Source organism: Orbicella franksi, chromosome 3 (genome assembly GCF_964199315.1).
Source record: "Orbicella franksi chromosome 3, jaOrbFran1.1, whole genome shotgun sequence".
Lineage (NCBI taxonomy): Eukaryota > Metazoa > Cnidaria > Anthozoa > Scleractinia > Merulinidae > Orbicella > Orbicella franksi.
Genome location: NC_138147.1, coordinates 27,101,897 through 27,119,013, shown reverse-complemented (window position 1 = coordinate 27,119,013; position 17,117 = coordinate 27,101,897). Strand labels below are relative to the sequence as shown.

Here is a 17,117-nt window from a genome sequence, read left to right as displayed (position 1 = left end):
AAAAATGAAATGAAAACACAGGAGTGAAAGTGGATCTGATCAAATGGGTCGATTCTACCGAATCAGGTGGTTTACCTTCATCCTTTTAGCGCCCACAATCACTAATTTGAACGGCCGATACTTCACAGAGTCCATTATTTTAAAAAAGGGACTAAGAAAAAGTTCCATTAAAAATGACTAACTAAAAGTCGTTTTAGTCCTAACGTTGTTTCCAAAAAGCCCACGCGCATTATGTAAAAGATATGAGCCTTTCTAAGGAGGAAGAAGACAAACTTGTTCCTTTAAAAAAAAAAAAATGTTTCAATTTGTTCACGGAGAAGGTATTTCCCTGTTTCCATCGCCATTAAATATGGGTCATTTTTTCCAGAATTTTGTCTCCACATTTATCTCTTTCTTGTTCTAAACCACAGAATAACGCATAAGCATTTAATGCACAAGCTAGATACACGGACACAGTAAGATATTGATCGTAATAATTAAGGCCACAAATTAAAAGGCGCCACCTGGTACTTTACTTAAATAAATATACCTGCACTCGTTCAATATTCAAGACAGACGGGGTATCTCGAGAGCGCAATGTTTGCTTCAGAAACCTTTTATTTTTAACTGCATGGTTTGATAAATTTAACAAGAATGCCCGCCACGCTAGCTTTGAGTGATTTAGCAATTAACGAGCAAGGCGATTCTCAGAACCTATGTAGATAGACTAATAATTCAATTACTCATGAAGCTTACGAAGTTGTCTTTTTGCGTCAAGAAACAATTCTCAATTTTGTAAAACCTACCACCTTAGTGTCAAATATTCACCCTGTATATATCCATTTTATCCTATAAATGTTTAACAAATCATCACTTTGGTGAATATATAGTAAGTTTTGAGTTTTCAGTGGAACCAAAGCTGAAGACGAACCATGGAGAAACTGAAATCGAGGCAATGACCGTAAACATCAAGAACTCGATTTTAAAAAGTGTCTTTTCGTAGCTGACTGTACGTTTTCAATCCTTAGACCTTAGTTCCCGGATCAGTACGCAGGAAAGTATTCATTTCCGTGGAAGAATTGGCAACCATCTCTCCTGTGGCTTTCTAGCTGTGTTATGAACGAAAAGAAACATCAAAACCCGCTGACTGCTTATCTTAATTAATTAAACTGTGTCAATAATTTGTAATGTGTAGGTTTCTACGTAGCATTGAATTTATTTTCGTTTTTCATATATTTATTTCCAGCGGAAAAAAGTACATCAACTGTTATCTTAATTAAACCATGTTTGAATGTTGTGTGGAATGAAGTCTACACGGAGAAGAACAATAATTTATTGTTTTTCATCTCTTTATTTACAGTTGTAAAATTACTAGTCGTCATTGGAGACAATTTTTTTTATTAACAACAACGATAGAAATTTCTCTGACGGCCATCTTACTGCTCCTGAAACAAATAATACCGATAAATTATACGAATAAGCACCAGCTTTAATTCAAGACAACCCTGAAGAGAATTTACCTGCTAAAATCTTAACTTGCAAACATCAATAAGTTTTTAATCTTTTGTCGTTGTCTACGGGATTAACCCGAAAAACAATGACAAAGAATTTGTCGGATTATGTTCTTCACTGCTTGTCTGACCTCTACTATCTTCCAGCAGTAAAGAATCGGATTTAATGACGAGTTCAGGTGAACTAAAGTGGCTGTATAAAACCGAACGTGAGAAACAGGTGAAGATCGTCCACCACTAGTCACCAAAGCCTCCGCTATACCATAGGGTAGATAACAAGCGACCAGCGTCAGTTGCAGCCATATTGCAGTAGACACTGCCTTTTTATATCGAGCTATGTTCAGATGATTTGTTTGGTTCGGTTGTTGAACATGACCTTGTACTTGATTTTGATGATGACGGAGCTTGAGAAAAATCTTTGCGTAAGAGAAGGTCGAGATTAGTAGACACATTGGCACACCTATTAAGCTATACCATAGAGTTATAACGGGATTCCAAAACCACATTGCTGCAGTGGCAGTAGACACAATCCAAAAGCTAATAACGATCACGTAGGTTCGCTTTAAAGTTACAACTTGTCTGTATTTCAGTCCCAACAACAGGGCGAGAAGTCTGTCTACGCTTATCGCAGTCAATATCATTAGAGACACTGCACACAAAACAGAGGCTGATAAAAAACTTGCCACTGATACGTAGCGACAAATATTCCAATGTTCATTCACCTCAGACATCCAATAGGTAACAGCGAGAGGCTCCGAAATAAGACCAACACAGAGATCAGTTGTTGAAAGGCTACGAAGCAAGAGTTTGGACGGCGGAAAAAGGGTAGACTCCTTGGGAAGAGCAATTAGAATCAGAGCATTCCCGAGAAATGCAGTAACGGACAGAAAAGAGTTTAAAACTAAAAGAAATGTCAAGTGGCTGTATAGTCCAGCAGCTAAACCCTCGGAACATAATAGTTTCTGCCGTCCATCTCCAGTAAAGTTTTCTGCTGCCATATAAACCTGCAAGATAATGTTTGACCACACACTGCGGTTAACTATCACTGCTAACACTTCCCAGTGTAGTAAAGTCACGAAGTGAGTTATACACTGTGCTTCTTTTAAAAGATGGACATTCGAAACGCCTTTTCTGGCGCTTGCTGTTTCTTCAAACATGTTATTACATATATCATTGACAGCTTGAAAAGACAACTTAGGTAGAAAAGCAGCTGGTTTATTGCTTAAGTGTCACTGTCAGTAAGGACCAGGCAGAGTCCACGGATCTAGGTCGGCCGATTCCCTCCAAACTCTCAGCATTTTTTCTCTACCAGATAAGATAACGACCGGTGGTATTTTTAGTAAAATAAAAGAAATTTCATAGAATTTAGACCACCCCCTAGTTTGTGGTGCTATTTTGGTCACATGAGACGGGAAATTTGGGTAAACTTCCACGAATGATTTTAGGTACTTCGCGTTAGCCTTATTCATTTATACGAACTGTACATACTACCCAGCCTATGAACAGCTCATGTCTCCAATATAAACGAATTTGGTTAAAAATAACTTACTTCGTAACGCATCCAAATATCATCACATCGTGGCTATCGTGAGTAAGAAGAAATTTGGCAATTTTCAAAGTTGGTTTTCTCTAAAGTGCAGCAGTTTATTTCCAGATCAAAACTATTTTTTATTAGTCTGTCTTAAAGTCTTTAAGAATACGCAAACTCTCATTCGGCAAATTAAAATGCTGTCGCATGAGCTTTCTCACGACTTTAACCTAATTTCCTAATTTGCAAAATTGCAGTTTTTCCGAGAAAAATTTCCTTTTGATTTGCGACATGTTGTAGGTGTTTATTGGCTTTTTTACTATGACTCAGAGAAAAGTATAACTTTTTCAGATAAGGGGCTATACCTCAACCGCGTATTTTGTCATTTGATGGGTCAAAATTCCCCTCCGTAAGCTTTCTTCAAATTTGACTAATTTGCACGTTGTCGATTTTCCCCGGAAAACTTCGCGGATTTGTTGATATAACAGACAAGCGATGATGACCCTGCACCTAATGAAACAAATTTTCTTTAAGTTCTTGTTTTTGAAACTATTGTTGTTTCGATCTTGCAGACGTTGACAGTCCACAACGAACATGACAGTTCGCGAATCGAATTCTGTCATTCTGTCACGGACATGCAAATTAGTATGCCAGACAGACTCAAGATTGTGTTTTGTAAGTTAGTGAACAGTTTTGGAGACTACTAGAGTTATGTTTTCACCAAGTGTGATGGAAGGCAAACAAGTTGCCGAAATGACAGTCAATTCGGTGGAAGAGGAAATGTAATTCGAACATTGAGTAACATGGCTTTGCAAATTATTGAGTCGAAACTTAATACACGGTTACGTAATAGATTCCTGGCTGGGAAAGTGACAAAACGTTACTAAAGCTGATCAGTCCATGTTCATTGCTGCTGAAATCTTTCTCTTATTTCTTTAAGCACAGCTTTTTCGTCGATGAAGAAAACCCGGATTGGTTTTATCCATGATAGCATTTAAGCATAGCAACGGACAGCTGGCGTTTAGCAGTACGTAAAAATCCTTGCAGTTTTCGTTTACTGTGTTTACCATAGCATTCATTCAGTTTTCAGTCTTATATTGCTCACAATTTTACAAGTATTTATAAACCCTGTTATGTAAGGGTCTCCCTGCACCTATCTAAAAGGCCCCAATAGAGAAGATGGGGGTAGAAGCAAAGAGGTCCTCCCTACTAAAACCATGTGACGTTATTTTTGAAAACATGAGCAGCTCTCACAAAAATTTTCAATGGCCTCAAAGAAAGTCCTTTTTCTTGACAGCGGTCCTCTCGTCGTCAAGTGTAGCTGATTGCAGATTTCTTTCAGAACTGCCAGTTTGAGTGAGTCAAGGTTCTTGTTCTTTACAAGGTCGCAGATATTGCTGACACCCACGGTGATTGGATGGCTTGGTTTACCAATATCATCCATCGCCAAACTTCCAAGGGTGACAAAGGCCATTTCCGACTCTGCGGCCTCGATGTCTTCCTCCGGGATTTCCTCCGCATCAATACCCCTATGACGCAGCGCCGCTGTCTGACGTGAAAACAGGCTGCTGATTTGCTGCGCAGTCCTCCACTCTTCGAGCTTAAACGTAAGCTCTCCGTTTTCATTTCTGAGGGTCTTCATCTCCCTCGCTACCTGCACAGGATCGGCCTTGTTTCCAGTTCTTGCCCCCTCTTCAAATTTCTTCATCAAGAAGGTCTTGACGTTATCAGTCATTCTGGTGGGTCGTTTTGTTATCTTCAGAGCCCACTCCAATGGTCTAGGGTCATATCCTCTGACAGCGCTGCCACTATCCTCACCTTGCGATGAGGTTGATGGCACATCCGGAACAAAAGTCACCCCTGTCATAATTCCCGCCCATTTCCTCCTAACGCGGTCATACATGGACTCGGAGTCCACCTCAAGACGGTGCTTGCCCGCGTCCATATGGTTGTCTGCCTCTGCTTGGGTCTTGAACGTGAGGACGCATCCAGTCTCTTGGCAAGGGTAGATCTCGGACTGGTGCCTGACGCTCCCACCCACACTTCCCCTGTGTGTAGCTTGACCAAATGGCTTTATCACCCTTAGCCCAGTATCTCCTTGTGGTGTAACTCCAAGACCACTATAGGGGATGAGGCGTCCAGGGCCGATGTTGTACGCTTTCCACATACGGATGCCACACTCCTCATACTGGGAATTGTTCAGCACACTAATACCTGGTATCTTGCTATCTTTGTTTCTCTCACTGGTCGTGTCCACCTCGACGACCGCTGCTCCGCACCCTTTGATACCACCATGGGATTCTAGTGCTGCTTTCATATCCTCAGCAGTGACGACGTCGTGCCTCTCGTTAACCTAGCGCTTTATGTGTACCTTCATAGCAGCAGTCTTCCTATCGCAGATGTCCTTTCCAACCTGTGGCTCTAAGAAATCATATCCCACTCGCCTGACACCGGTTCTCACCCCTACTTCTCTAAGACTTAGCAACAGATGCCCGTTGTGGTAACATCCAGCGTTATCTGATCGGAGGTAGGCTGTTGTCACAACTTGATACTCCTGTTTGACTTTGTGCAGCAAGTCCTCTATGACTGAAAGAACGGCAAAGCTATTTTGGGAGCAGTTGTTGAAAATGTGTACAAAACACTCGACTTCATGCTTGCTCTCCACTGTTTCTCTAGTGATTGCTGCGCTGATATGCCAGCTTCTTCCCCTCTTGCCAAAAAAATTAATCATCTGTTCTCTGTATTGCACAGGCAGAAACTTCATTGCCCAGTCCATTATGACAAGAAACGAGTTCTCGTCTAGCTTCTGGAGGATATGTTGCTTGGCTTCGTCCTGGTTACTTGACCGTAGCAAGTGAGCCTTCCAAGCCTGTATGTTGCGCACACTCTCTGTGTACTCAAACCTCAGCCTACCCCTCACCTCTTCTGTCATGTCCGCTCTGTCTTGCATCTCTGCAACCTCTCTCGGTATTCCTTCCAGACTCTCACAGCGCTCACCTTCGTAGCAGTGTTGGTGATCACATTCGCCCCTAAATTCCCATGCACTACTGTCACTTAGTGCGTGGACCGTGTAGTGATCACCGCAATGTTCACGTCGTCCGATGTGTGTCTTGAAATCATTCTTCAAGTACCTTTTTCCATCCTTTAGTAATTTCTGAGTGGCAGTCATGCTGATGCCCTGATCTGCTAAGCCCTCCAACATCAAAAATACCTGGTCAAATGCCTCTGTACCCTCTGCAGTGATGTTGTCAAGTCCCTGAAGGGATTTCTGCATAGAGGTCGAACTCTTGTTCTTTACAATAGTCTAAATACTGTCTGATGATGCGTGAAGGGATGACGGTCCTAATGACCGCTGGCATGATAATCCTCTCTCCCGAGTCAAGCTTCAGAGTGTTTGTCCCGAACGCCACGTCCTGGGCAAATTCTGGTCTGGAGATATATTCAATGAAATGATTCACCTTTTCGTGCTCAATGCTTGTACGGAAACTAGGAATTTCGGGGAGTGGTTGGCCTTTTCCGGCTTCTGTTGCATGCTGGCGAGCTTGGTCAATGCGCCATTTGGAGAGCCCAGGAATCATCTCTTGAAGCTCAGCTCTTGAAAAGTCGTCTGCAAAGAGGGAAAGGATCTGTCGCTTTGTTTGCCAATGACCTGCTTGCTCATAGGCCTTGACTAAAATGTCGACAAGACCAGAGTCGGGATCAAAACGCTTGCGCTTTGCTTGGTTGTATCTGTTTGGATCCAAAAGTACCTCCGTTTTGTAACGCCTTCCAAACCAGTTCTTCTTGGCCGGGAGTGATAAAAGACAATGACGTCGCTATAGCCTCTTTAGCTTTGCGGATGTAATTTCGCTGCTGGGTGTCAAAGACGTCGCCCCAGGTCGCGTTCAGGGTGGACATTACAGGGCTGTACCGGCCACCGGAGACGCTGTGGACAACTTCGTTTAATTTCTGCCGTTTGCTGTTTTGTTCCTCCATCTCGTCAACCCATATACTAATCTCTTCTTCTGGTATCGAGGCTTGGGACGAATGAGACTGCAAAGAGACTGTTTCTGACCCCTCACCAGTGCTTGAGACCTCTGCACACACCGTGGCTGGCATTGTGCTCTCCTCACAAACAGTAGTGACAGAGAAAGTGGCGGAATCAGACTCCTCGATATCGTCTCCAATCTCCAAGGTGTCTGAGTAAGGATCCTGAGGCGTAATAAAATGGATTATCAAATTATGGACAAGATTATTAACAATTCCACAACTAACTTTGGAAGCTCTACATATGTTTCCTAGCCAATGCTAAAGGGCGCCCTCGCATTTTTGTTCTTGTTGGTGTCTTCAAGCAGTGGTCATTATTTAAGCGCGGTTGAATTTTAGTTAGGACTGGGAACAAGTTGCCATTCAGAAACCGTTCTCGACGCGTGATCGGAAAACTCGGATAAACCGCTATCTTTATACCTAGGTCCAAAGCCTCTTGGAAATCGACCACGCCTAAACGATTCAAAACGGCCACCCATTGAAGAAAAGACAGCAAAAAACCAACAAAGGTACCTTTTATTCATGTTGTCAGTCGTTATAGATATCAGGGCACCTGTGGGGCGCATCAAAAAATCCTTTGATTACTAAGCTACGAATGGCCAATGTGTAGTAGCTTACCTGCTCTCCAGACATGAAAAAGCGAGCCTTACGGGATTTGTAGTGTGCTCCGCGGCAGTTGGAACACACAGCTATCATTAAAAATGATAATGATAAATAGATTAACAATACTGACCACAATCACCATCACGCTCACCATCAACGTGAGTCATCCTTACCGTCACCGTAACCATCGTCATCATGGTCATCGTCATCGTGCCCAGCTTAACTAAGGATGGCTTCCCAGTCTTATTAGCCCATTAAGGTTATCTCGGGCAGCCATGTAATCTTTTTGTTTTAACTTAGTTTTGTTCATTTGATTTCTAGCTGAGTGCAAATAAAGTTGTTGTTGTTGTCAATCTGGTTTGCGCGCTCACGTAACACCAAATTAAAGTGCTGTAATTTCCTTTCATGACAGCTAAAGAAAGGAAGGCGAGTGAACTGTTGGGCGATCGGCGTCCCTTACAGCCCCACCCACAATCCTATTCCCTCTAGTCCCTCTCCTGGCTCCCCTCCTCCCCATTCTCTCCCATTTGATGTCCTTTTGCAGGCAGGGTGCCTGATTAGCAAATTACCACTTCAGTCCACCTCGAAGCACTACCCCAACGCCCCCGCCCCCCCCTCCCTTTTTCCGAAAAAGTTATAAGGATAAGAGACAATGCAACAGAATCGAGCAATGCCTTTGGATATTTAAACGAGTCGACTAAAAGCTAAAAGCTCATTCAAATACAAAAAAAACAATGGCATGGGATTACGTCTAGCTTTTTTCCCTTGGCATATTCCAATAAAAATTAAAATTTATGTACTGACCATATGAACAAGCAAAAAGTAAAATAAGCACCTTCGAATAAGAATTCGTTTGTATTTACCAATCAAGCCCACCCCGCAATTATGAGGATTATGGCTGCGGTCTGGCTACACTCAGTTTGTACTTACCCGAGCCGATGAGAACTGTGGCATGGTGAAATTGGTAAATTTCTTCCGATAAGGTGGCGTTTACGCGGCGCGGTTTCTTTATAGTTTTCCGCGGTCCTCGATGACTTGGATACGAGCATGTGTTGCTCTTTCTGCCAGCCCAGTCTGTAGTTGATTTTTTCTCGGGCATACAGTCATTGATATTTTCTCGTTTTCGGTTGCAACAAAGTATCCAGCTCTATTCAGGATCAGGTCAACCTCATTAACGTTTTCGTCTCCGGTTCGCTGTTGCCCTGAGCTCACTCCCATACATGCCAACAGGGGTACAATCTGGGACCCCGTGCCCTCCAAACTACAGGAGGAATCAGGAGAACTGAACGAACAAGTCAAAGTAACATTCATATTGCAAACAGCAACATCAGCTGAATTCGATCAGTGTAAAGAATCGACTACAGCTGTCTGCAGATGATAAGATAAGGAAGGGAAAATCATCCTTCGTAAAGTGTACTTTTTAAGTTAGAACCGCTCAATATTTCAAAGAGTTTGACAAAATTCTCCGGTGAAGTATACTATGCAAAGCCACTGTACTAATCTTAAAAAGTATTTTGTTGCTCTTAGTCATAAATACCTGGAATGTGTGGCAAATTAGTCAAGCGTGAAATATTTCCGGGAAAAACAACAATTATGCAAATTAGGAAATTAGGTTAAAGTCGTGAGAAAGGTCAGGCGACAGGATTTTAATTAGCCAAATGCGAGTTTGGTATTTTTAAAGACTTTAATACAGACTAATAAAAAATAGTTTTGATCTGGAAATAAACTGCCGCACTTTAGAGAAAACCAGCTTTGAAAATTGCCAAAATTCTTCTTACTCACGATAGCCACGAAGTGATGATATTTGGAAGCGCTCCAAAGTAAGTTATTTTTAACCAAATTCGTTTATATTGGAGACATGAGCTGTTTATAGGCTGGAAAGTGTGTACAGTTCGTATAAATGAATAAGGCTAATGCGAAGTACGTAAAATCATTCGTGGAAGTTTACCCAAATTTCCCGTCTCACGTGACCAAAATAGCACTAAAAACTAGGGGGGTGGTCTAAATTCTATGAAATTTCTTTTATTTTACTAAAAATACCACCGGTCGTTATCTTATCTGGTAGAGAAAAAATGCTGAGAGTTTGGAGGGAATCGGCCGACCTCGATCCGTGGACTCTGCCTGGTCCTTAGTGACAATGACACTTAAGACTCTGACGACTGGCTGGTTTTTCTTTTCGTTGAAAAAAAAAAGCTACGAGCTACAACTACGTACATTTTCTTTCAATCGATAATAAAAATCAAAATAAAAAAAAGAACGAATCCATAATCAACTCTTGGGTTTAAGCTTATGCTTTTGACTTAAAGAAACATGACACCAATTCTGAAATCTACAACCTAAATAATTCTGTCCTTTTGACATGCTTCAGAAAGATGGTGTGAAATGATTGAACAGGGCCTTGGAAGTCTATCAACATGTACCCCGAGATCAAACGTTCCCTTTAAAGATCAAGATGAGTTGATTTAGCTAATTTACCCGAAAATAGTCCAGTTCAGACGTTCTCGGATGTCTTTTAATTTAGAAATATACTTTTCAGTTAAATCATGTTTAACATTTTCAACGTTACCACCTTCTAGATCGAGAAATTATCACCGACGAATATTATCCTGCTTTAGAAACAGGTGGCAGTATATTAAAAGAGAACTGCTAAAATCCTGAACTTTTTATTTTTCCATCATATACTGTAGGTCCATGCGATCTAAGTCGAAAAACAATGGCAAAGCACTTGTCTGATTGTGTCCTTCACTGCTTGTCTGACTTCTTCTATCTTCCAACAGTAAAGAATCGGGTTTAATGACGAGTTTATAAAAACTAAAGTGAATGAGTAAATCCAACCGTGATAAACTGGTGAAGATAGTCTTCCAGCAGTTACCAAAGCCGTCACTACACCATAAGGAATATAACAAGCGACCAGCGTCAGTTGCAGCCATGTTGCAGTAGATAATGCCTTTTTGTATCGCGCCATGTTCAGTTGATTTGTTCGGTTCGGTTGTTGAACAAGGTCTTCTACATGATTTTGATGATGACGGAGGGTGAGGAAAATCTTTGTGTAAGAGAAGATCGAGATAATAAGACACAGTGGTATACCCATGATGCCATACCAAAAGGTTATCAGGGGATTCCAAAATTGCATTGCTGAAGTGACAGTGGACACAATCCAAAAGGTAATAACGATCACGTAGGTTCGTTTTAAAGTTACAACTTGTCTGTATCTTAGTTCCAACAACAGGGCGAGAAGTCTGTCCACACTTATTGCAGTCAGTGTCAACACAGATACTCCACAGAAATGTGGCCGTTATAGACGTTGCCTCGTACACGTAGGGACAAATATTCCAATGTTCATTCACTACAGACATCCAGCCGATAACAGCAAGAGGCTCTACAATAAGACCAGCGCAGAGATCAGTTGTTGCAAGGCAACGAAGCAAGAGTTTGGACGGCGAATGAAGTGAAGACTCCTTGTGAAGAGCAATTAGGATCAGAGCATTCCCAAGAAGTGCATTAACGGACAGAAAAGAGTTTAAAACTGAAATAAATGTCAACTGGCCGTGTAATCCAGCAGTTGGGGAACACATAAGTTGTGCAACTATTTTCTGCTGTCCATCTCCAGTAAACTTTGATGCTGCCATTTAGTTGGTAAGATGGCTGTTTGTAGCAGCTGGAATCGATTAGCTATCACTGTGGAAACGTCTCAGAGTAGAAAAGTTACAAAGAGGCTTGTCAACTGACGAACAATCTCAACTTTTTGTACAATGTCTTTTTCAAGTTTGCTTAAACGTGAATTTGAATGTCAAATTAAACTAGCGGATAGCCAATTCCCTGAGTAAATAAATAAAGACAAAATAAAAACAATAAAGAGAAAATTTTTTTTAATTATTGGTTTTGTAGGTTGTCTTAAACTGCATGAAATATTTCGCAAATTCTGAAATTCTTCCAGTTATCCTAAATTGTAATTTCTCCTTCGATCACGCATCAAACTAATTGTTAGAAACTGGCCGCTTAACACAATAGAGTTTCGACTGTGTATAAAAATTGTAAAAAATGTTCTAGTGTCACGTCGCGAGCGTTGAGAAATCTTCAGGAGAAATGGATAATTTGAGAGTATTTTAATTTAAGGATGTCGTTAATATGGATCTGAGGCGAATCCTTGTTAGTGTATGTTTTAATGGACCAGCTTTTAACGTGAACGTTTTTAATAATTTTATTCCGCAATAAAAGTTTTGGATTAGCTTTTATGATGATGACTTCCCTTATTTCATTGACTCATCCATGCATTACCATTTGTGAAGGTTGTCATGGAAACGTCGTTTAGTCTCGGGGAATATAGTAAAAACAATAAAAATATAATCCCACTTCCAATTTCATGTGAGATGTAAGATCTAGATAACTTAGGATCCTCCTAATTTCCAAAAAAATAGGCCACAATAGCTTATTATCTTATCAAATTAGAGCATTTTCTTATCATTCACATCACGCCATTTTTTCGCACCCAAAACTGGTCAACTAACAAGCAAACTCGCTATCTCATTGGCTTCTCAGACAGACTATCAATTGATAGAGGGTGCTTAGAAAAGGACCCTGGTTTTTCTTGCATTATGACGAAACGTTAGTATCGGCGAAAATGTTCTTTATAAACTGGGTTGGGCTAAAAACGTTTAACGACATGGTGGCTCTTGTTTTCTAGGGACCTTTAGTTTAAATTTACCGTAGTCTATCGTGAATCTGTTCATTTTATTGGTCAGTCTATTGCCGTTCTCCATCTGCTGATAGAAAAAGGCCGATACACGTGATCAGGAGCCCATGACATGATTTACGTCTTGTACACGTGATTTTTTCTATCCATTTGTACACACAATCAGTTTGAAATCTTTTGAACTGCCGGATGCAACACATTTAATAACAAAATTTTTCTAAGCGTTACTTGACATTTTTTAATGCAGTGAGACCCGTTATATTAAAACAATTTAAATTCCCGCTCTAGCTCGTAGATTTTTACGAGCGATAATCAATTCTGCTGATCATCTGCTCGTAGGAAACGAGTGCTAGTAGTCTATTTAATTGTTGATTAGAGTTGACTCCACTCAACTCCTACAAAAAAAAACCTTCAGACGCTATACCATTGAAGTAGCAAACCTCTCATTAACAGTTTATAGATTGATTGTCCTATGACAATGACAAAATACAGTGCTACTCATAAAAATATTCAGCGATACTACACACTTAACCTGGCATTTTGGATATTCTTTAAGTAAATTGTGAGTTTTTGTTATATTGAGACAAGAGAGGATGAGGGATGAGAAAACTTATCATCCATACAGGCCTTATTCCTAAGGCAATTCCTCCGAGTTATTTCTAGATCACACCCATAGCAACGCGCGCGACGCGCGTGATAAAATAACTTGAGAGGGATTACGTCGAGAATGAGGTCCATACGGGGGGATTATCTATCTTACCTTTAAGCCAATCTTGAATTAGAATATTCTATATTTTGAAACAAGCAGCTGGTTATGGCTCTCATCATTTTCTTGCATGGCGCAGAATGGCTTTTGTTTGAAGGACATATACTTACTTACTGGCTTAAATTAATTTTGTCTAGTTGGTTACGGTTTATCCCTTACAAACGCAAATTTAACCATAATCTCTTGCAGTTGTGAATACCCAATGGGACAACCGTCCATCAATTGTACAAGCAGTCAACAGACAATAGAGTTTCCAAGCAATCTCGATCGCTTCAAAAAGCTTTACTCGTTACTATCATACGATCACTTGGTAGTTAACCCTGTATCTCATTTGCGCCGGGCAGCCGCGCTAAATCTTGCTTAAATGCAAGTAGTCTTTCCCCGAATCGGCTTTGTGCGCTTAACAATTAATGTTATTGGCGGTTTCAACAAAATTGTAAGCCTTCTGTGGCCTGCGGGAACCAATCTTGTCCTCTTTCCAGACTTCAATGACCAGAAGCGGCTAGTTTTACTTGTTTTCGAATTTCACACACAATTTCTGTCTTTGATCCACTCTTTGTTTCATTCTGTCTTATCCAGAACTAATCAATCATTCGCGCGACACTCGCAGTTAAATGCGCTCGCGAACTTTAGCGCGTTCTCCCGCTCACGTTTGGAAGTAATTCGTAATTTACTTAATAATAGCTCGCACATCTAACATGAATCAACATGTTAGCTTAAAGTATGTCATCAGTAACAGTTGTTCGGGCGTTTTTAGCGACTCTTACACTCAATCATAAATACTTGCGTCACTTTTAATAAGCTTCTATTGTGTCATCTGGTTGTCATGACAACTTGAAATAAACAGATATAAAAACCATTGACAATTTGAATAATCATCATTTCTCACATCTTAACATCATGGAAAAGCGTTGCCTTCCAGAAGCAGGGCATTTCAAACAACTAAACGACATCCAGTTGCCGAAGGTTAAAAAACCAATAGTCAGACGAGTCATTTTCCTGCCTGACGACTCAATTATCGAGAGAATAGTCGCTAAGCGTCAAAGAGAGAAAAGAACAGAGTATCTCATAAATTGGGCTGGTTATAGACCTGAGGAAGCCACGTGGGAGCCAGCAGCTCACATTCCCGCCTGGCTGTTAGAAGACTTGGAGAAAACCATGTCAAGATCAAGCGTTGATCTGCGATAGTCGGGAAAGACTCCCACTCACATTCGAGAGAGGTTTGAAGGCGCGCCTGGTTCCAGATTTCAACTTAGAAAAGAAGCACGCAGTTTTCCGCGCCCTCTTCCCGATGATCAAGCCTGCGCTCTCATCGTCATGGAAAGAAATCACTGAAGACGACTTTCGCGGAGCTGGATTTCAGCTTCAGCTGGAGCAGATCGTATCCAGAACAGGACTGAGACGAAAGACCGTGTTTCCCATTCTTGTTCAGCTCAGTCTGGGAAGATCGTCGACCTTCTTCAATGACAATGGGCAGAAAGCAGAGACTCGGCGTGTGGAACGCGTGAGGCTCCAGTTCCGGAAGATGAATTACTTCCCATAGGGGTAATTCTCTCTATTAATGACGGTGTCTACTTTTGCCAGTGCGCACACGTTCTGCGCATCACGCTGGGCATGGTTTAAGCGCCCCACGCGCGCTGGGTTGACACTGACGCAATCAACTACGCCACCAAGTACACGACTAAAATGAAAGCAAAATTTTCCTAGTGTGACCAAATCAAGTTTAATGGACCTGTTCTTAAACCAGGAACACCAGAATAGCAGCATATCGCTAACCACTAATTGTTAACGTCTTCCAGCTGAAGACGAGGAGTCTGTTTATTTAAACTATGTTCCTGAAAACTACAACAAATTCTGTTTTTGTCCAACTACTAACAGTGTTGTCTTTACTCATCAAAATAGATTGGCGAAAACTAAAGCTACAGGGCTAGATAATATCTCTGCTAGGTTGATTCGTGAGTGTGCTGATATTATCTCAGACCCGTTATGCGATCTGTTTGATAATCCCTGATGTCTGGCATATTTCCTGACGACTGGAAATGTGCCAGAGTGACTCCGTCGTTTAAACAGGGCGAGTCATTTGATTTAAACAACTACCGACCTATCTCAGTCATTTCCGTAGTCACCAACGTGTTCGAGAGGATTGTGTGCGATCAGTTGCACAACTTCTTAAATAGCGAAGAAATCAACTCTAAACAACAATCTGGTTTCAGGTCTTTACACTCAACTGTTACTCCTCTTCTTAAAACCACTGACTGTTGGGCGTTTAAGAGTGCCTGCCTGTAAAAATCAGACAAAATCTTAATTTCGCGGTTAGGGTCGAAAATTCGATTTCGCTCATAATCCTATGGTAGATAGGCTAGGGCATGACAAAAACTACTGGATAGTTTTTTTGGCAAAATATCCTTTTATTTCAAAGAAATAGGCAAATTACCAAATTCCGTTAAAATCGTCATTTGACGCACCATTTTATTAAACAAGTTTGAGAGCCTCGCATGCAAAACCACGTCATTCTTCCGTCTTTAAAACACTCAAATATCTTTTTGCAATGTTTAATTGTGTACTGGGTTGATTTTAGGGAATGTTGCGGTTTTTGTTGGGTGTATTTCATTCACTTAAAAGCACTTCGTAAAAATAATTGATTTTCACCATGTGCGAAACCTTCAAATGGATTAAGCTTCTGGTGGTTGAATCGCAGAAGGATGGTCTACAGATTGCTGTAAAAATTTCTTTGGGCAAATGATTGTGAGCGACGCGAGAGCTTTTCAAACTACGTTAAAATTGCAAATATTTGACCATCCGTCGTCAAATTTCAATTTACGGGTTAGACACATATTTTAGCACGCGCCACATGTCTTGAGCTATATTAAGTTGAAATAGACACAGAGCTGATAATTTCGAAATGTTCTAACCTTATTTGCTATAAAACGCAGGTCCAAAAGCCGATTTGACGTGTTTCTGTCACCATTCGTCGCATATAAAACAGAAGTTTGCTTTTGTTTACGCAACGTCCGATGTACATCGCCAACTGTAAACTTATTTAATGGTCGAATACCATGAATCTATAACCCTCTTTCGTCAGATATGTTCACCACTGCATCTTAGTCAAAAACGGCTAAGTTATAAATTTCTTAGTGAACATGGTGTCAATTCAAGACAATCATTATAGACGTCATCCTCGGAGACCCAGGGGCAGTTAGTGGGAGCGGGGAAAAGTCTAAACGGGTGAGAAAAAAGTTCGGGCGAAGACCCGTTTAGAATTTTTCCCCGCCCCCACTAACTGCCCATGGGTCTCTGAGAATGACGTGTATCATGATTGTCTTGAATTGACTCCATGTTTACTAAGAAATTTAGCTAAATTTATAACCCGATAGTGAAAAAATATTCAAGGTACACCAACCTCTATTAAGCGGCCAACCCCTATTAAGCGGCCACCTCCCATTTCCCCGAGGGTAGCCCACTGTATTATAAGTAAACCAAAAATAATTGCACAGCGCGAAAAGACCTAGGTACGAGTTTAGCGTTACAGTATTTACGGAGGGCGTGTAGGTAGCGGTGGTCTAGTAAAAGATGACAACGCGGGCAATGGTTAACGATTCATTCTTTTTATTGCTTAATTTAATCTCTCTCTACTCAACAAGATTGTGTGCTCCCTGTGGTTTCAAGCCTTACGGAGCCTTACGTATTAGGATAGAAATTGTCATACCACTACCCCCTAAAATGGGATGACAGCATTGCGTGACGAAAAAACAAGCAACCGCTGCAAGAAAGGATTCAAGCAGTAATAGATCAAACGATGATCAAACGTAATAGTTTGGTGTAGTGCAAAGCAAGCAACTATCTACAAATCACTTAGCCGTTTTTGACTTAGATGCAGTGGTGATCATATGTGTCGAAGAGGGTGATAGATTCATGGTATTCGACCATTAAATAAGTTGGCAGTTGGCAATGTACATCCGACGCTGTGTAAACAAAAGCAAACTTCTGCTTTATGTGTACAGAAACACGTCA

The 17,117-nt window shown here is 41.0% G+C and overlaps 2 protein-coding genes and 1 pseudogene across 2 annotated transcripts; all 3 read right to left on the bottom strand.

Annotated features, from left to right (window-relative positions):
• Positions 1-1,561: 1,561 nt before the first annotated feature.
• Positions 1,562-3,109, bottom strand: LOC145483150 (adenosine receptor A3-like). Its single transcript, XM_081461743.1, has one exon. It carries the CDS (start codon positions 2,645-2,647, stop codon positions 1,562-1,564), a length of 1,086 nt encoding a protein of 361 aa, XP_081317869.1. The 5' UTR covers positions 2,648-3,109.
• An 837-nt stretch (positions 3,110-3,946) lies between these two features.
• On the bottom strand, positions 3,947-5,340 carry LOC145483149 (uncharacterized). Its single transcript, XM_081461741.1, has one exon. It carries the CDS (start codon positions 5,333-5,335, stop codon positions 4,244-4,246), a length of 1,092 nt encoding a protein of 363 aa, XP_081317867.1. The 5' UTR covers positions 5,336-5,340; the 3' UTR covers positions 3,947-4,243.
• A 4,904-nt stretch (positions 5,341-10,244) lies between these two features.
• On the bottom strand, positions 10,245-11,276 carry LOC145483148 (melanocyte-stimulating hormone receptor-like; annotated as a pseudogene).
• Between the last annotated feature and the right edge of the window lie 5,841 nt (positions 11,277-17,117).